Source organism: Solanum pennellii, chromosome 11, assembly GCF_001406875.1.
Source record: "Solanum pennellii chromosome 11, SPENNV200".
Taxonomy (NCBI): domain Eukaryota; kingdom Viridiplantae; phylum Streptophyta; class Magnoliopsida; order Solanales; family Solanaceae; genus Solanum; species Solanum pennellii.
In genome coordinates, this window is record NC_028647.1 from 3,355,195 (window position 1) to 3,375,824 (window position 20,630).

The 20,630-nt window shown below is 32.0% G+C and overlaps 2 protein-coding genes across 3 annotated transcripts; one reads left to right on the top strand and one right to left on the bottom strand.

Annotated features, from left to right (window-relative positions):
- The first annotated feature begins 877 nt into the window (after window positions 1–877).
- On the top strand, window positions 878–3,194 carry LOC107002981 (ras-related protein Rab11D). The gene is made up of 2 exons (XM_015201204.2): window positions 878–1,280; window positions 2,508–3,194. The coding sequence occupies exons 1-2, from the start codon at window positions 1,048–1,050 to the stop codon at window positions 2,947–2,949; spliced, it is 675 nt and encodes a 224-aa protein (XP_015056690.1). The 5' UTR covers window positions 878–1,047; the 3' UTR covers window positions 2,950–3,194.
- Window positions 3,195–3,712: 518 nt separating this feature from the next.
- LOC107004815 (tRNA (cytosine(34)-C(5))-methyltransferase) lies at window positions 3,713–11,729 on the bottom strand. Of its 2 annotated transcripts, none has more exons than XM_015203177.2 (15): window positions 11,470–11,729; window positions 11,039–11,127; window positions 10,011–10,077; window positions 9,780–9,895; window positions 8,980–9,046; window positions 8,831–8,879; window positions 8,636–8,721; window positions 8,245–8,510; window positions 8,090–8,145; window positions 7,632–7,717; window positions 7,001–7,093; window positions 5,787–6,111; window positions 5,048–5,700; window positions 4,432–4,666; window positions 3,713–4,166 (listed from the first exon to the last, which is right to left on the bottom strand). In XM_015203177.2, the coding sequence occupies exons 1-15, from the start codon at window positions 11,662–11,664 to the stop codon at window positions 3,919–3,921; spliced, it is 2,631 nt and encodes an 876-aa protein (XP_015058663.1). In that variant the 5' UTR covers window positions 11,665–11,729; the 3' UTR covers window positions 3,713–3,918. The 2 variants fall into 2 exon arrangements, with proteins under 2 accessions (XP_015058663.1, XP_015058662.1); XM_015203176.2 differs by having other exon boundaries at window positions 5,048–5,706; window positions 11,470–11,728.
- Window positions 11,730–20,630: the final 8,901 nt, after the last annotated feature.

Consider the following 20,630-nt stretch of genomic DNA (forward strand, 5'->3'; position numbering starts at 1 on the left):
CATTATTTTCTGTTGATATATGTTAAAATGATAAGGGTTAGATTGGTTGGTTCGCTCACATAGGAGGGAAATTGTGGGTGCCAGTCGCGGCCCCGGTTTTGGGTCGTGACATGTGGTTTTTCATCTCTTCTAGTAGGCTAGTAACTAATCGGAAGCAAACAATATCAAGGGTAGGATTATAAAATTTTGTTTATCTTTTGGACTATTGATTTTAATTATAGAAATATTCAATCAAATTCATTATCTTTTTAATCAATATACAAGTTTAAATATACATAACTAATTATGCATATAAGATATTTAAATAATTGGGTGTTCAACTATTTATATTGATTTTCTGAATTATACTCTAATCAACTCATTACCCTAATTTTCACCTAAGATTGAATAATTTTAAATTAATCTCATTAAATTTATTATCCAATAATTCAATTTTTTTCCCATCCAATATTTAGAGTTTTTATTAGAGTTTTAATTAAATTCAAATCACGTATTGTAAAATCTATTCGAAGATAGTGCTCTTATAAAAAAAATTCATATCCAAAATTCGAACTCAAACATTTAATCAAGAATGAAGCACTCCCACAAGAAATCACCCCGTACCAATGATCCCTAAGTCTTATACTTAATAAATGATAATAATTGTGATCCCTTAGTCTATACTTCAAATGATAATAATTGGAGATTTTTTTGATCATACAAGTACAAAGTGACAGCAAGAGCTTAGGTTTTGTTTTTTAATTTGATATTTGATTTAAATATTATTAAAATTCGACGAAATTTAAGTTTATATCAAAAATTTTCATATTAAAAATAAAATCGCTTATAACAAAAAAAAACATATTCAAATGATATGATCTTGATATTTAATTAAATATGAAAGAGTATTTATCGATTCGCACCAACTGTGACAGCAAGAGCCTAGTTAAGACACAGCCAACATATTTTCCCCTTTTGCTCTCTCTATTTGCTAGTCTCTGCTTACTTTTCTTCTTCCATTTTCTGCTAATTTTTACACAGAAAATTTTCTTTGAAAAGAAAAAAAGAATGGCAAGTGGGGGTGGATATGGTGATGCAAGTCAGAAAATAGACTATGTTTTTAAGGTTGTTTTGATAGGTGATTCAGCTGTGGGAAAATCTCAAATACTAGCTCGTTTTGCAAGAAATGAGTTCAGTCTTGATTCTAAAGCTACAATTGGTGTTGAATTCCAGACAAGAACACTTGTTATTCAGCATAAGTCTGTTAAAGCTCAGATCTGGGATACTGCTGGCCAAGAAAGGTAAATGGGGTTTTGTTTTTTTGCTAAAGATTGAATCTTTTTTTAGTTTTGATTGTTTTGATGTAAGTGTTGTTAAAGTTCACAACTTTTTGATGTTGGAAATGATTGAGGAAATGGGTGTTTAAAGAAGAAAGTTGGGATGGTTTTTGCTTTAAAAAGTTTGATCTTTTTAGTTTTCTTGTTTTGCTGCAAGTATTGTTGAAGTTTATAACTTTTTGATGTTGGAAATGAATTGAGGAGATGGGTGATTAAAGAAAAAAGTTGTGATGGTTCTTTGCTAAAAAAAGTTGAATCTTTTTAGTTTTGTTGCAAGTGTTGTTAAAGTTTACAACTTTTTGATGATTAGAAATGTATGAGAAGATGGGTGTTAAAGAAAAGAAGTTGTTTTGATCTACCAATATTAGTGTCATATAAAGTGCAAGAAAGGGAATACATTTCTTTTTCACTTGTAATGGTTCTTTTTAGTTCTCTTGTTTTGAAGCATTGTTAAAGTCACAACTTTTGATCTGGAAATATTAGTGCATTAAGTTGAGAAGTTTAATGAATTGTGTGTTTGTTGTTATATAATGCTGTTTTCTTCACTTTGATCTGCATTTTCCTGTTCTTTTCCTTTGTGTTTGAAGCTGCTGATATCATATAAGATATTTAGTGATGTGTTTTGCATATTAGCAAAACTGTGTAGTGAACTTTGCGTTTGCTGTGAATTTTCGTTGAATCATCTGAGGAAAAGCTTGATATTGGTGTATTTGTAAGTTTGAAGTCATATACATGTTGCTCAGAGATTCAGAATTGTTTATCTTACTGTAGGACTGCATGAATTTCCCCCTCCATACTAAAGGATTTACACCACTATGAGTTTCGATATTCACCCTCGTTCTCGCTTTCAACCAAACAATGAAACAATCTTGTATTAGAGGAGAAATTAGTGATGTCTATCACTGTTACATTACTTAAGCTGAAATAGAGGTTCCAAGCAGTTCCTGTTAAATATTTTTGTCTTTCGATAAACGAGTGCATTGGTGCACGGTTTTGAACTCGGTTTGGCAAGTTTGCACTTAAATACCTAACTTTTTGCTATGGTTGGGTCTGAACCGATGATGTGCTCTAACCAACACGGACAGCAATTTTTTGCTCCTTGGTTTGCTTAAGACATTCCAAAATTCCCATTTAGATCCGAGTCTTAACAGCTTATATATCACTCAATCATTGGTTTGTTGTCATGAACAGATATAGAGCTGTCACGAGTGCGTACTACAGGGGAGCTGTCGGAGCTCTGTTGGTTTACGACATAACAAAACGTCAAACCTTTGATCACATCCCACGCTGGCTTGAAGAATTACGTGCACATGCTGACAAGAACATCGTTATTATGCTGATCGGAAACAAAACCGATCTTGAAGATGAACGAGCTGTTCCCACCGAGGATGCTAAAGAATTTGCACAAAAAGAAGGATTGTTCTTCTTAGAGACATCTGCAATGGAGGCCACCAACGTCGAGGACGCCTTCTTAACTGTTTTGACAGAGATCTTCAACATTGTGAACAAGAAGAATCTCGCCGGGGGTGATGATCAAGCAAATGGTAATCCTGCTTCATTAACTGGAAAGAAAATTCTTGTACCTGGTCCTGCACAAGTTATCCCAGAAAAGAAGGCATGCTGTAGTTCTTAAGATATTGGAATTTTTCTCAGTTGCCAGAAAAAAAGAAGAGGATTTTGAGATATTGGGATTTGGAGTTTTCTTTTTCATTCTTTGGGTGTTGTTAGATTTCAAAATTCATCTCATAGTGATTCTTGAAAGTCTTTTTGTTTATATATGTATGATGTTATTTTTGTACTGTTTTAATGAAAGGAAAAAGTTATATGGTTTGCACTAAAGACAGTTGCAGCTGAATTCATAAATCTTTTTACTGATAATATTATATCTACTGATTTTATTTGACTCGAGAATCTATCGGAAACAATCTCTCTATGTCATAAAGTGATAGTGGCAAAGGTTGCGCACACACCATTCTCACTGGTATTTTTTATAGCAAAGTGTTTACATACATCTATATAGTTGTAACGGATTGGTTTCAACTAGAAAGTTCTCAAATAAAAAGACCGCTAGACATACTGTTTATTTATATAAATTCGTCTTTTAGAAAAAAATAGACAGAATATACAAGATCTCTGGTGTACCTAACAGAGAATCTATATACAGCAATGACAAAAAGGACAGCAAAGACTTTAGATCCATACATGTGAAAGATTGTCCATAAAGGTGTATTTATAAAGAGATGAAAGTTGATTGCATCAGTGGGACCAATATGTTCCCCATATCAAATGATCAAACAACATACTCGGTATAATCTCACAAAGTGAGATCTGAGGAAGATCGAGCATACGCAAACCTCAAGTAGAAAGGTTGTTTCTGAAACACACTCCGCAAAAAGTGGAAATGAAATTTAGGCTCAATGGTCACAACTATGGTGTACTTGAATAATTCAACATGATAAAAATCTAAAATACACTAAGAATTATCATTGTAGATATATTGAATAAACTTGAGTAATCTACAAACAAGCAAGTACTAAATTCACTATCATGGTACACCTATAACAACCTCCAAAATTGTTTAGTGTTATAATAGGAGTGTTTCTCATGGTTGTTCTGTGTTTTCTGTAACTCCATCTTCCACTGCTTCAACTATTTCATCTGCCTTGTTAGTTGATGGCTTGATTTCTGGTGAGGACGCTTTTGTTTCCTCCTCCACACCCATTGACATCCTTTCAAGAAGTTCTTGGCAATCGAGAGCAGTGACCATTACTGAGATATTAGCCCTGCCTCTCCAGCATCCTATGGCGATAGTTGATGGATCCGCTTGAGCCTCTGACAGCGTCTTATTTTCTGCAAGAAACGATCAACCAAAACTAAATAGAAGCAAAGCAACGAGCACTCTTTCTAGGAAATGTGGAGGCGTTTGGCCAGTATTTGGATGAAGTTGAAAAAAGAGAACTTGAAATTGAAGTTCATTGAGAGCATTTGGAAGTTAACGTTTGGACATGAAAATTATATTTGAAAAAAGTACGATATTTTTGCACAAAAACTAAGATTTCACTTGAAATACTGAAATTTAGTATTTGTGAGATCATGGACAAACACTAGAACTAACCTTTGTTCAGAACTACCACACAACAACCCATCAACAGCTGTGAGGCCTTTTCACCAAATTCAGCATCCACAAAATCACCCAATTTAATGCTCTTGTACTGCAGAAGATGCTTGAAGTCTGTAGGAGATGCGTATAATATTTGTTTTGTTATATGTGGCAGCATCAATGGCAATCCTTCAGACGATATGCGGAATATACATGGTGCAGATGCACCATCTTTTGATGTTTGGCGCTCCTGCAATGTGGAAAGAACCATAGCAAAAAGGTCAGCTAAATGGTGCAATAGGCAGGAGGATACGAGAAAAGAAAGATCCTGCCTCTATCTTCTCGCACCTCATCTTACTTCATCTTTTTAAGAAGAAAATAAAAACACAAGGTGGGTGGGGGTTGCCACTTTTGCTATTTCGCCCATCCCAACTAGTCCTGGACTGAGGCATAGTTATTGTCGATGCAATTTTTACTATTATGAAACAAGCTATACGAAGAGAAGTTACGTGCCGAATTTGACAAATCTAAAGTGTCAAATATGATAAAATACCCATGCAGAGAAGTTATGTGTCAAATTGGAGAAAACTCGCACGAAGAGATATGAAGTGTCAAATTCAGATAGACTTACAAACATCTTGAGCCCAACTGAAGCTATTTTAAGCTGCTGACCAGCTAGAAAATTGAGATGCAAAACTTCCTTCACAGACTTTGAGACATAATAAATTCTCTTGACATGGTTCATATCACTATTCCTGGTAATCAAATGTCCTTCGAATAGAAAGGATTCCTTGATACCGTAGAAATCCTTTATCTTACTCACAACGGCCTCCTCCTTGTAAAATATAACCGGGTCAACCCCTCTCCACTTGCCTTGCATTTGTAACTTTCTTTTCCCTCTCCCAGTCTCGGGCTCAGCTCTTGTATCAGTTGAAGGTTGAGTTTCCTCTTTCTCGGTTTTCTCCAATATTTCACTGGGCTCAGTATCCAATGCAGTTTCATCTGTTCCATTGCCAGCCTCATCCATAGTCACATCTTCGCTAACAACGGAATCCACTGGCTTAACATCCTCGGTATCTTCATCTTCTTTGACCTTATTTGTTACACTTTCATCTTGAATATCAGCATCATCCATAGTCACTTCTTGGGTACCAACAGAATCCACTGGCTTAACATCCTCTACATTCACGTCTTCTTTGACCTTAGTAGTTAAACTTTCCGCTTGAATAACATAACTGGATTTTGGCTTCCCTCGCGAAGACACAGGTTTCTTCTGCTGAAAGGCTGCAGCTGCAGAAACAATCAAATGTCAAATGATTCAATTTTCTGAGTAATGTACTAATGAACAGACAGTAAAACTTTAAACTCACCCGGCAAAGGAGAGAGCTTTTGAAATACGGAAACAAAGAAGGCTCCACTATTCTGATCATGCGGCACTATCCTCATACAACGTTCTAGAGGTAGAGTTGAAACTTCTTCATCCGAGATAGTAGCTGCAGTTGCTGGATCTTCCAACACCTCAATGCCATTAGCATTATTTCCATTATCAGACAATTGGTCTCTAGTTGCATCATCATTCTTCTCAGATGCATCCAGATAGGTTTTGCCAGAGGGGAACATCCCTGGAACAATTGCATTTCTACGACCCTCAGGAACATCTTTATAAGAAGTCCACCACGCTCCTTTATCTCGAACCTGTGCATACAGATGAGCAAACAACAATCAAATCATGCAGTATAAAGCAACGGATCTTGTCTAGAACAACTGGAATTGAAATGTTTTAAGAACGTATTTTAATCTTTGTTATGCTCCTGGTCACACTATTAAAAGATTGATAGAGCTTATAAATACAGACAAGATCATTGAAAAGCTGTCGAGACAACTAAATGTTGTGATAACCTCCAAGCATTCCTGGAATCAGTACAACATCATAGTGCAGAATTCTCATTGTCTCTATCTGTTTGACACTCTTTCCTTTTTGTCCTTCCAAATGATTGACATAATTCTATATTCAAAAACTAATTCCGTAATTTTTATACGCACCGTCACATTGACATGGCCTGTTCTAGGGTCCACTGGAAAATAGCTTGGTACTAGGAACACTTCTGGTATTTTATGTATTATAAGACTGTCATCAGTCTTTGTATTTTTCTTAAACACCATGTTCAGTCAAACACCACCAAGCAAACTGGGATGGCAGGACTATGTAACTTTATATACCACCCACAGAAGAAAAAAATAACACAGCTGTGTGAAAGACATAAAATATTCTTATGTTCTTAAAAATAATTTCACAAGATATCAAAGTTCCTGAGGTCATATTGACTTACTCCCCAAATTTACTCACCAGATATAGACTATTATTTGAGACTGATAGCATCATGAACTATATAAACAACAAAACCCCACAATCATGTGACATAAGAAGCTGAAAAAAGAGATCATTTTGTGGATATACAATGCATCTTCAAACACCACTATATCTCCTTTCATACATAATGGATTATAATGGACATGGTCCCCTGGTCCGTGACATAACATGGAAAAAAAAGATGAAGGTTAAGGATGAACTTTTTTACCACACCTTCCATTTTTTAAGACCTGGTCTGCGAATAAGTTGTGGAACCTCACTAGACACGTCAACAAGTTCAACGGACTCCCCACATCTCCGTAAGATCTGCAACATCAAAAGACAATTTGGGAGGAGGCACACCAAGTTTTAAAGTGCTTGCGAAATTAGAAGACAACACACATACATAATTACATATATGAGTGTGTGCATGTATGTAATGTATGTCTAAGTTCTGTTTCTCAGGAAAAATTATACTGATTAATAATCAGCCATGCATAGTGTCACATGAAGCAAGAAAACATGCTGCAACGGTTGCAATACTTGGTACAAAATATTCAATTACCATGTTAAGAAGCTTTGCTGTAGTTTTTTAATCGTGTTAGAAATTTGTGTCAGTAGAAAATGTGGAGAACTACTAGTGCTAGAGAACCTTAATTATTGAATATTGGATTGAGAAGTGCCTCAATGGAGTGACATCAAACAGGATTATAGAACATACTCTCACTGGCTTGGAATTGCGGCATAGTTGTTGAATAAAAGAGTAATATAAGCAAGGGAATGTTGATTGATATGCCAGCAATTTTATCCTTAAAAATAAAACAAGGGAAGAACAAAAATGAAAGCATTTTTTCTAATGAGTTACCTCAGCAACCACGGCCTCATTCTCTATGGGATTCATTGAGCAAGTCGAATAAACCATCCTTCCACCTACTTTAAGCAAAGACAATCCTGCAATATATGTTTTAAAACAATCATGTATCTACAGAAGGCAACTCAGAATGGTAAAAAGATCGCATAGCATTGTATAAGGCTTATATACAGAAATTACAATTATGCCTCAGTCCCATACAAATTAGGATCAGCCGGTTATACGAAACCTCACTGACCATGTTACTCCATTAAATTCATGTCAGGCCAACATTATACAAAATAAAGGTAAATAGTGGCGAGTATTAGACGTAATAAAATAAAAGTGCTAGAAGTAAGACAAAAACGAATAATTGATAAAGTTGTTACTTAGAACTAAGAAAAACAAGAAGAAATTGAAAAATGCAGTGACGTAAAATTGTCTCTGAATGAGAGAGAGAGAGAGCAAGGAACCTCGCATTGCTATCTGAATCTGTAGCCCATGGAGACCGTTACCATTTCCAGCATTCCTGTATGATGCAAATACAGGAGGGAGAAGGTAGACATCAGAAACCATCATATGCACTAAAATGAGAGTGATACTGACTACAATAGAATGTAATAACTACCATTTCCTCCATATATCAGGAGCCTTGCGCAGAGTGCCATCACCACTGCATGGAACATCACACAAGACACGATCAAATTGAAGTTGATTAATATCCAATTCCCTCACCGTTTGCGTTTCAGAACCATTTGCAAAATTTCTATCTAAACGACAGCTCGGGAAGTGCTGCGCTTCATGGTTTGTGACGATTAAGTTGGCAGTAGACATCCTCTTTGTTTGGTGAATAAGAAGGTTACACCTTTGGACATCAACATCATTTGCTATGACCTATATAAAGAGTTATTCCAAAAAGAACCAAGACGATGTCACAAAAGAGCAGACAGTTCACATGAAAACAAAGAAGCTGCATAGACATCCATGACGTGAAGAGAGAGATAAGGAAGGAAGAAGACCATTCCACAAGGTAATGTCCCTGGTTCAGCTAAGTGGTGTATCATCTCAAGCAACTGAAATGTTTTTGAACCGGGAGCGGCGCACACTGCATGATTATAGTCAAGATACAGAAAGCATTCAGAATAAGTATGTGAAAATAGCCTAATTATAAGATATATGCAATTGTAATTTAGAATCCATAGAAAATAACTTACTGTCAAGAGCAAAATGATCAGGACGTACATCCAGGAACAGGGGAGGAACCTAAATCAAGCAGAAGTCAATAAAAGGAGAACTATCAAACAAACCAGTGATGGTATAGTCCAACAGGGAACATAGAGAGATGAAGGTCAACTTGACAAACCATGCTAACAGCCTCCTGTCTCGTAATGTTTCCAATTTCATTTTGTAGCTTCAAGAACTCATGGAACCTGAAAATTTATAAAAATAATCTCAAATTATTTATAAGAAACAATCAGAAGTTGTCTTCAATTATAGGTCCAGTCGTTTTTTATCAGAAACAATAAGGTCAGTATGCACTATGCAGTTCAAACATAAAAGCAAAATGTGCAAGCTTTATTAATTTCCATGTGGTTCTTCTTCAACTATATCTATGAAATAATAAGCAAAATTAATCTTGATGGCAACCTAAGATGCCATAGGTGCTGTGAACAATGAGTTATGAAAATTCCGTACTGCATCCATCCTAATTTCTTTGAGCTACTTTCTGTTTAAGTCCATCCCAAAATATTGACCTCTTCATTTTATTTTATAACCGAAAAATCTCAGAGGGCCAATGGAGCCCCATACGTAAATCAGTGGATGATGAGCACACCCCTCTTTCTGAAACAGGGTTCAAACCTGTGAGCTCATGAAAAACTATATGGCAGAACAGCAGTAAATAAGTAACTTGGTTGAAGAATAAACAGTACAGAAACTTCGATGACTAAGGGGAACAACGAGTTTTCAGATCCATTAGCAAGACAACGAAGTGTATGGAAGTAGAGAGCTAAGCACCAATTTTAGCAGTTAGCACTTCACAATAATCATTTCGAGAAAGCCATGAGCTACTCTGTCACATACCTATAAATGATCTTTCACTACACAATAGTTAATCGAGTCTACAGAAAGTTAAAACACAGTTACAGAAAGTGCATTACTAACCTCTCAAGTATTTGGTTTTTCCTCAACTGATTGCGTGAAAAATTAGATTGCCAAGCAAGATTCTCTGGATACCAAGGTAATGGTTTTATTCCCTCGATCTCACTCCCATCTACACCCTGAATCATACTTGAAATATAGAAACAGTAAGGCATTGAATGATAATACTCTAAATACTGCATATGTAAAGCAGGAAGCCATAAATGAAAATAAAACATAATTCAGTTGATCAACCTCTGCCTGAAGAGATTTCATAAAATCATTCTCCAACTTGGTCCGAATATCCACATAGCATTGGGCACTGCAATATTAACAAAATGGGAAGTTCAATATAATTTAATTCTATCAGAAATTGCTTTCTTCTTAGAGTTATAATATCTTCTGATAGAGTTAGGCTACAACAAACAAGTTTACTTAGTCTTTACATACTATTTGGAACTTGAAGCAGGAGGATTTGCTACATGTAACCCTTTATCTTAAATCAATGTGTTATATTTTTAGATTCAAAAGAAGAACCTCACAAAGTATTCAGAGAAGATGACATTAGATTATTACGGGTACATGCTAATAGCAGCACATAACCATTCTGAACAAGGTGCACTTGTCATGCAAGCGTGATAAGAGGAACATGTACACCCACCGCCAAATTTATATTATATGGCTAAAAGCCACTGTACCATCAGAAGCACAAAAATTGAATCTTCACAGATTGTGCAATTGGAGATTGCAAAAACTTTGCATATGAAAGAGAAATGCTCAAAGTTCAAAACTTTATCAACTTTTGTAACATTTAGCATACTTAGCTTCTCTTCGAACAAAAAACACAACAATCCAATTGTGTTCAAATCCAGTCAATTCTAAAGCCATAAAGACAAACAAAAGGAAATAATCAACTACAGTCAATCATGCTCAAATCCAATCAATTTTAAAGCCATAAAGACAAACAAAAGGAAATAATATTCATTGAGCTATACTTCAACTATAGTCCTTACATTACCATCTAGATAGCAAAAGCAAATTAAGCTAGTGTTTTGCTCTAGACTCCGGAAATTTTAAAAATTTATTCTTCAAATATTTCAAGTTCCCAAAGACTTCCACTCACAAAACTTCACTTAAATTACATGTTCAAACACAACTTCAAATTCCAAAAACCACAACTTCAACAAATCAAATATTCAAGTTTCAACTTCAAAATATACGACCAAACGGGAGCTACGATTCAACTGGGGCAAATTAAAACTCAAAACAGGATAAACATAAACCTGGAATTGATCCTGAAAGCAGCAGGCAATGGAGTTCTAAGAAACCCAATAAAAGTATCCCATTCTTCAGTTGGCACTATTCCTTGCTCCTACAAACAAAAAATTACTCAAACCTCATCACTCAACTTAACATATAAGCAAATAACCACATCCCAAAGAGCTCAAAAGACATTCTTTTTTCAGAATCACTCAAACCCCATCATTCAACTAACGCATATATACACATCCCAAATAGCCCAAAAGACATCCTTTTTTCAAAATTACTCAAACCCCATCACTCAACTAAACATATAAGCAAATACACACACCTCATATAGCCCAAAAGACAAATTCTTTTTTGCAAAATTACTCAAACCCCATTACTGAACTAAACATATAAGCAAATACAAACATCCCAAATACCAAAAAAAAACAACTTTTTTTATTTTTACCTTATAATAATCATCAAAGGCAAGATTTTGGGTGGCAAAAGGTTCCCAATGGCGATGTTCTTTGTTGCCATCATTAGTAGTAGTAACACTGTCTTGTTTCTCCCCTGAATCATCATGTTTGCTACGTTTCCATACATTTTCTCTGCTCTGTCTAAAGTGTTTTCTTTGAGTTCGAGATCTTCCTCTGCCACCCATTTTTCTTCTTCTTCTTCTTCTTCAGGCTGCTGCAAATTCGAAGAGAAAGAGGGAAACTGGAGATGTTTCTGGCAGAACTGAAGAAAACTTGGGCTGCTAAAATTACTGGGCTTTTAGCCCACTTGTTTTGGACTCTCAGTCCAATGTGTTTTTGGGCCCAAAAAAAAGTCTTAAGACACTTAAGTAAAAATTACACAAATTTCATAGTGTTAACAAGAGTTTAACGTATCTTTACTTTTTCTCAAATTATAAAAATTTTGAATACATCACTCAACGTACTGATACATTGCGTTCCGATATATTATCTTTGTTAATACAAGACTTATCCAGATATATTGTGTCCTGGTATATTATCTTTATTGATACAAGACTTACTTGTCCCAATGCACCACTCAAATTTTCAATACATTACCGGTGTTGATATAACACACACATGTCTCATTGCGTCCTGATACATCACATTAGAGTGATGTGTCTGGAAATGGGAGAGAGAGAGGGGGAAATAGAGAATTTTGAAATATTTTTAAATGGTGGAAATTTTTAGAGAATATAGTAGAACAAGTCGTGTATTTAGGTGACTATTTTTTAATACTATATTATAGTTTGAAAGAATTACAATTTGTCGCTGCACTTAGAGTATTGCATCTATTTTATCTATCCTCTCTCTATATCTATATCTCCGCTTCTCTCTCTGCCTGCCCCTTCTCTTTCTCGTCTCCTCTCTCTCAATACAAATGTTAACAATCAATTATATAAATATAAATTATTAGTGTCAATGATTCAGATCCTTTTCAATGATACAAAATATAAATGCATATATATTCGCTAATACAAATGATAACAATCAATTATACATATACAAATGTTGAACTAGATACAACATTGATACAAATTGTATTTGTTAATACAATTGTATTTATTTATATGTATACATACTAGTTATATATATACATTTATTCAGCAAATATACTAATACAATTCGTCTCTCTACTCTCTTTGTTGTCTCTCTCGCTCGCCTCTCTCCTCGCCCTTTCATTTTTTTTCCTTTTAACATGTAATTACATATCATAATTAGGCAAATTATAGCTATTTTGTCTAAATATATTTCTAGTGTTTACTAATAAAAATTCAAAAAAAAATCTCTTTTATAATACATATACATTAAAACTAGTCTTTTAGAACATCACACTTTTGCTTCTAATTATTGGTCCAAATAACTCTAAATTTAGTATTCAAATCTTGTAAAATTCAATAGCAATAATTTTTAATTAGATTCAACTTAAATCTTCATAAATCAATAGATCCATTTTGTGTTCTACAAACAAGCTCATTTAGCTTAATCATATTGTTCTTTCAATCATAATTATCACAATTAAACAATAAATCTTCATTATTTTTTTAATTGTGCATAAGGAGAAGAATGAGAAGGGAAATGGGAAGAAAGAGAAATTTTGTCTGTTTCTATATATTTGATCAACTATATAAATGAGATTAAAAAATGGAGACAACATTCACAAACGGTCATTTTTCAATCATGTAGTTAAAATATAGTTACTGTCACAAAGTTTGAAACTCTACGATAAAATTTCAAAACTTCAAAAAATAACTCTTACCTTGAAGTTTCACGTCTCAAATTCAAAATTCCATAACAATAACTATTTTCAATCACATAACTAAAAATAACAATTTCTGTTTACCTTAATTTATCGATTAATCATAATAAATTATTATATTTCATAAAAATATCACATGCAAATAAAATTCTAATCCATACATTGTACCATTTTTTGATGGGGGCAAGAATCTCTTTTGATATTCCAAATAGGAAAAAAAGTATATCATCCTTTCAAAAGACAAATTTTTTAGATCCAATTATATGGAGTTGTTTGTTCCCCATTTTCTTTACAATATGGTCCAATTATATATAGAGTCCCCTACATAGGGTGAATTATCAATCCTTACATAAACTTATTTTTTGGGAAATGTGTCACTCAATAGGTGGTTATATTTCCACAAAATTCCACACTGACCATAAAGTACTAGTGATGGACATGTGTAATCCAATTTGTGTCCCAAGTATATGGTTATATTGAGTAGAATTTATACTTGTGTTGATTTCTTATGTTTTCATTATTTTAAGTATAATGGTGGGGGCTCCCATGAAAGAAAATGATGGTGATCATTAATCAAAAAATTCAGATTTGAATTTTGAATATGAAAAAAAAAATTAGAAGCATTATTCTCGAATGAACACTGTAGTACGTGATTCAAATTTAATAAGATTCTGATATAAATTTCGAACACCAAATAAATAAAAAAAAACATATTTTAGTCGAACACATGAACCGTGACGAAGTGTTTCTATTGTTGAACACTTTCAACACAAATTTTGGTTTTGGAGAAGCGTTTACATAATCTCAAGTGTTCCTTACATAAATAAGATAACTATATAATATATGTCATATTCTTAAATTATACATATTAGACTCAACTAGACTTGCAGTTTTATAGCTTATTGAGAGACAATTGCGTGTAATTAAAAGAGATGATATATTTTAAGTAATTATCATCTACGTATATAATAGATGTTTGAGAACAAATGGAGAAGCTTTTTTCAAATTCTGAGCCGAAAATATCTAAAACAAACATTTCATCATATGTTGAAATAATTAACTATTAAAATATGTCATAACTCAAACGTCTAAATAATATATACGGACAAATTTTAAAAGTTTGATGTACTTTGATTTATGATTTAGAAATAGCATTTTTTTTTTAAATAATTATTTTGCCAATGTTGTGTTAAACGAATTTTGTACGTAAAGGGGTAATGTTTGGTCAATTATTTATTTCTTTTATACAACACAAAGATGTGTCACAATTCACAAAATGGTGTAAAATGACAGAGAGGGGGACCTCTTGTTGTTTGGCTATTTTCTTCTTATGTACATTAATTTTATATTGACATATTTAGGGCAACAAACACCCTTTAATTTGGACCATTATATATATTTAATCAGTAATCTCAAATTTAAATCGTGAAATTAAAAGATTTCTAACATCTATAAAGTGTTTCTCTTTTAATATATTAAATAATATTTTATAAATATTAAACATTGAACGACGAAAAAAAAAAAACTAAAAAAAAAAACAATTATACAAAGTTGATGTTTATTTGGGCGGTGGTGGAAGAACTTTTTTTTTTTTTTGTAGGAGTGAGAAAGACATATATGGATAAAAGCTTAATTGTAAATTGATAGTTATTTATTCACGATATAAATACTATTGTATTATCAAATTATTTGAAAAATATTTAATATGAAACTACCTATATAATAAAATATAAGTAGAATTGGTTATGAGAAAATTAAAGTAATAGTAAACCTTTAAAGTATAAAGTTTGAATTATCATTTTCTTGTATATTAAATTAATATATTTAAAATATCTAATGGTTAAACATTGAAAGTGAAAAATGTTAAGTCAAAAGAAAAAAGATTAAAATATCCAAAAAAAGATGATAGACAATTTTTAAATTAATTAATTACATATTTTTGATTTATTTATTATTTTTTGATTTTTTTTAATTTAAATTCAGACTGATATTTAGTTATTATCTTTACGTATATGATTTTATTCTTTTCATACTTATAACTTTTCTCTTTTATGTTTTTATTTGTTTTTCCTCTATTACATTAAAATATCATATTCATTTGATGTTTTTTGTCACTCTTTTAAGAATTTATTTAGCATTCATTAGATGCATTTTTTTAATATAGATTTATATCATTTTAGGGATCTAATAAAAAAAGGGACACATGTGTAAAATATGGGTCCGTAAGCTAGTAACCATCTATACAAGCGAGAAAAAAAATGTATATTTAAAGCTAAGCATTAAGAAATGTCTTGTGTGAAATTTTTCCTCGCAACTATGAATATCTATCATATTGTCACATCTTATTTATGTTGAATTTTCATGTGTCACTTTAATTTAATATGTCCACATGTTAATGTTGAGTCACATCTAGTTTGTCATCAATTTTCATGTATCGTCCTATGATACGTCCAAAAATTAATATTGAATCACATCTAATCTGTCTTTAATTTTTACGCATCACCATATGTATTTATTTTCATTGCACTTAAATATCATATGAACTAACTTATTAATTATTCTTTTCCTTTTTTCATTTTAATTCATGTTCATGACTATATCTAATAACTATGACTCATTCTTTTCATATTTGTAACTTTCCATTATTAAGTGATATTATCTAGCTATAGGAGACACACATACAAAACACTTGTCGTTAAACTAGCTAGATACCATATATATTTAAAGCTAAGCCTTAAAAAATACTCTCCCTCGTGATGATCAAATAATTATTTGAAATACTCTCGAAATATTAAATATTTCAAATATTCGATATATTAACAAACAACTAGACGACAAGAAATTATGTTGTGTTTGTTTCGCCGCCCCTTAAATATAAGGAAAACAAATAGTACTTGATTAGTACCCCAATGTCCAAAAATAAGTATACATAGATTTGTATGTTTTGACGTGTGTCGCATCAATTTACGGATATATAAAAAGTTACATGGGACATACGTGCAAAACCCGTGTCCGTAAACTAGTTACCATCTATACAAGCGAAGAATAAATGATGTATTTTTCCTATCAAAATGATGACTCACATCATTTGAAAGTCTTGCTTTGGGAGTGCTGCCGCTGCCTTCACAAGGTACATTTCGCATCTATAAGCTGCTATAACTATATGAGTTTTTTCTCTAGTAGCGGGAATATCGATTGAAGTTTGGGTGGGCGGCTGAGGGTTATAAATTCGAAAAAAATATTTTCTTGTTAAAATTTTAGTAGGTGTTTGGTTACAATTTGGTGGAGATTCGAAAAATAAAAATTGTTTAGAAAGGTATTTTTGAGATGAAAAGTTTTAAAGTAAGAACTTTTTTTTGAGTGAAAACTTGAAAATAATCATAAAATATATTTTTCATACCTAAAGGCTAAAATTATGTATTTCAAACTTGATAAATAAATACTTATTTGAAATACTTCCAAAATATTAAGTATTTCAAATATTCAATTTATTAACAAACAACTCTTTTGATAAACGATAAGAAGTTTTTGTTTTTTTCGTCGCCCCTTAAATCTAAGGTACATCTTGTATCTATGAGCCATTATAACTATATAAGTTTTTGCCCTAGTAGTTAGAATATCAATTGAGGTTTGGTGAGCGACGAAGGATTATAAGTTCGATAAAAATATTTTCTGTTTAAAATTTTAGTAGGTATTTGGTTATAATTTGGTTGAGATTTAAAAAATAAAAATTATTTTGAAGGGTATTTTTGAGATTAAATGTTTTAAAGTAAGAAGTTTTATTTGAGTGAAAACTTGAAAATATCCCTAAAATTTATTTTCATACATAAAATTATGTATTTCAAACTTGATAAACAAATAATTATTTGAAATACTCCCATAGTATTAAGTATTTAAAATATTCAATTTATTAACAAACAACTCCATTAGATAGACGACAAGAAATTATTTTGTGTTTTTTTTCGCCGCCCCTTAAATATAAGGAAAACAAATAGTACTTGATTAGTACCCCTATGTCCAAAAATAAGTAATACATAGATTTGTATGTTTTGCATGTGTGTCGCATCAATTTACGGATACATAAAAAGTTACATGGGACACACGTGCAAAACACGTGTCCGTTAACTAGTTACCATCTATACAAACGAATAAAAAATGATGTATAAATGATGACTCACATCATTTGCAAGTCTTGCTTTAGGAGTGCCACCGCTGCCTCCACAAGGTACATCTCAAATCTATAAGCCACTATAACTATATGAGTTTTTCCCCTAGTAGCGAGAATATCGATTGAGGGTTTGGTGGGCGGTGGAGGGTTATAAGTTTGATAAAAATATTTTTCTGTTAAAATTTTAGTAGGTGTTTGGTCACGATTTGATTGAGATTCGAAAAATAAAAATTATTTGAAAGGTTATATTTTGGATTAAAAGAGTTAATTTTAGAAGTTTTTTTTTTAGTGAAAACTTGAAAATACTCCTAAAATATATTTTTCATACTTAAAATTATGTATTACAAACAGGACAAACAAATACTTATTTGAAATACTCTCAAAATTTTAAGTATGTCAAATATTCGATTTATTAACAAACAACTCTATAGATAAACGATAAGAAATTACTTTGTATTTTTTTTTGCCGCTCCTTAAGTATAAGGAAAACAAATAGTACTTGATTAGTAACCCTTTGTCCAAAAATAAGTATACATAGATATGCATGTTTTGTACGTGTGTCACATCATTTTACAAATCTATAAAAAGTTACATGGAACACACGTGTAGAAAACGTGTCCGTAAACTAGTTACCATTTATACAAGCGAAGAAAAAATGATGTATTTTCTCTATCAAAATGATGGCTCACATCACTTGTAAGTCTTGCTTTGGGAATGTCGCAGCTGCCTCCACAAGGTACATCTCGCATCTATGAGCCGCTATAAATATATGACTTTTTGCCCTAGCAGCAAGAATATCGATTGATAAAATTTTAATAGGTATTTGGTTATGATTTGGTAGAGATTTGAAAAATAAAAATTATTTTGAAGGGTATTTTTGAAATTAAAAATTTTAAAGTAAGAAATTTTTTTGTGTGTGAAAACTTGAAAATAATCATAAAGTATATTTTTTCATACTTAAAATTATGTATTTCAAACTTGATAAACAAATACTTATTTGAAATACTCCCAAAATATTAAGTATTTCAAATATTCGATTTATTAACAAACAACTCTATTAGATAAATGACAAGAAATCACTTTGTATTTTTCGCCTCCCCCTCGATTATAAGGAAAACAAATAGTACTTGATTAGTACCCATTTGTCCCAAAATAAGTATACATAGATTTGTATGTTTTACATGTGTATCACATCATTTTACGGCTTTATGAAAAATTTCATAGGACACGCGAGACACACGTGCAAAACACGTGTCCGTAAACTAGTTACAATCTATACAAGCGAGAAAAAAAGGATGTATTTTTCCAATCAAAATGATGACTCAAATCATTTGTAAGTCTTGCTTTGGGAGTGGCGATGTTACCTCCACAAGCCACTATAACTATATGAATTCTTGACCTAGTAGCGAGAATATCGATCGGAGGTTAGGTGGGCGACAAAGGATTATAAGTTCGATAAAAACATTTTCTGATTAAAATTTTAGTAGGTGTTTGGTTACGATTTGGTTGAGATTCAAAAATAAAAATTATTTTGAAGGGTATTTTTGAGATTAAAAGTTGTAAAGTTAGAAGTTCTCTTTTTAGTGAAAACTTGAAATACTTCTAGAATATAATTTTCATACTTAAAATTATGTATCTTAAACTTGATAAACAAATACTTCTTTGATATACTCCCAAAATATTAAGTATTTCAAATATTCGATTTATTAACAAACAACTCTATTAGATAAATGACAAGAAATCACTTTGTATTTTTCGCCTCCCCCTCGATTATAAGGAAAACAAATAGTACTTGATTAGTACCCATTTGTCCCAAAATAAGTATACATAGATTTGTATATATAAAGGTATCCTTAAAAAATGACTGGTGTGAAATCTTTTCTCGCGATGATCGATATCTACTATGCATTTTTGTTGAGTCACATTCAATTTACATTTAATTGTCAATGCTGAGTCACGTTTAATTTGTCATTATTTTTCATCTATTATCCCACAATACGTCCAAATATCAATATTAAATCATATCCGGTCCAACTTTAATTTTTACGTGTCATCATATAATACGCTCAACTATCAGTGTTAAGTCACATCTAATCATTCTTACCATTATGTTAATTACATTTATATCAAAATGACTCAAATTGGAACTTTGCAAAATTTTGTTATCATATGACAAGATAGGGCATGTGTTCAAAAAGTGTTAATTGTTTTTCTCCCTAGCCTAGGGGTTGTTTGGTCTGATGACAAATTATGGTGAAAATCACAAATTACTAATGCTGAAATTCATTGATATTATATTTTATTGATCGCTTGATTTATTAAATTAAAAATAACATGTATTGCACAACTTTTAAGAAGAATTTGTTTGTTTTACAAAAATAAAATAAAAATCCCATTCCATCTTATTGAGTAGAAAAACGATTTGAGGACCTCATGGATATTTTCGTTATTTTCATCATTTTATCTCAAAATAATTAATCTCTAATACTATTATTTTCATTTCCTCGCAAAGTAATATATCTAGCTACTAATTACTACCTTAGGTATAACTATTCCCAAAATCAATAAATAAACATAAAATAAAAGGATGTTGAATTTTTGTTTAAGAACAATCTAGATTCAATCCTCGAAAGTGAAAAATTCTTCACAAGGAGCGTATCCAATTTGAGTCAATAAATTTAATCTCGATACTATTATTTTCACCTTCTCACAAAGTATATGTTCAGACACTGATTACTAATCTTGACATAACTTTTTCCAAAATCAATAAATAAACAGAAAATAAATAAAAAATTAAATTTTACTCCAGAATCGTCTAGATTTAGTCCTCAAAAATAATGAAATCTTGACCAAGAACATATTCAATTATAGTCAATAAATTTAAATTAATCTAATCAATAAACTTCGATTCGAGCAATTCAAATAAAAAGAAAAATACATCACCTATTCTACTACCAATGCAACAAGTAGGTCCAATTGATTGAAATTATCAGAAAATAAATGACAAAAATGATTATGAAAATTATACATAAGACCATGACCCTACCCCACCCCCTAACCCCACCCAACCCAAAACAAACTCTTCACAATTGGCCACTTTGTCTCAACCAAAAAATCCCCTATATAATGCTGACAACACATCCATTTTAGGATTTTCTCTCTTTAAGAACCCACCCATCTCTCTC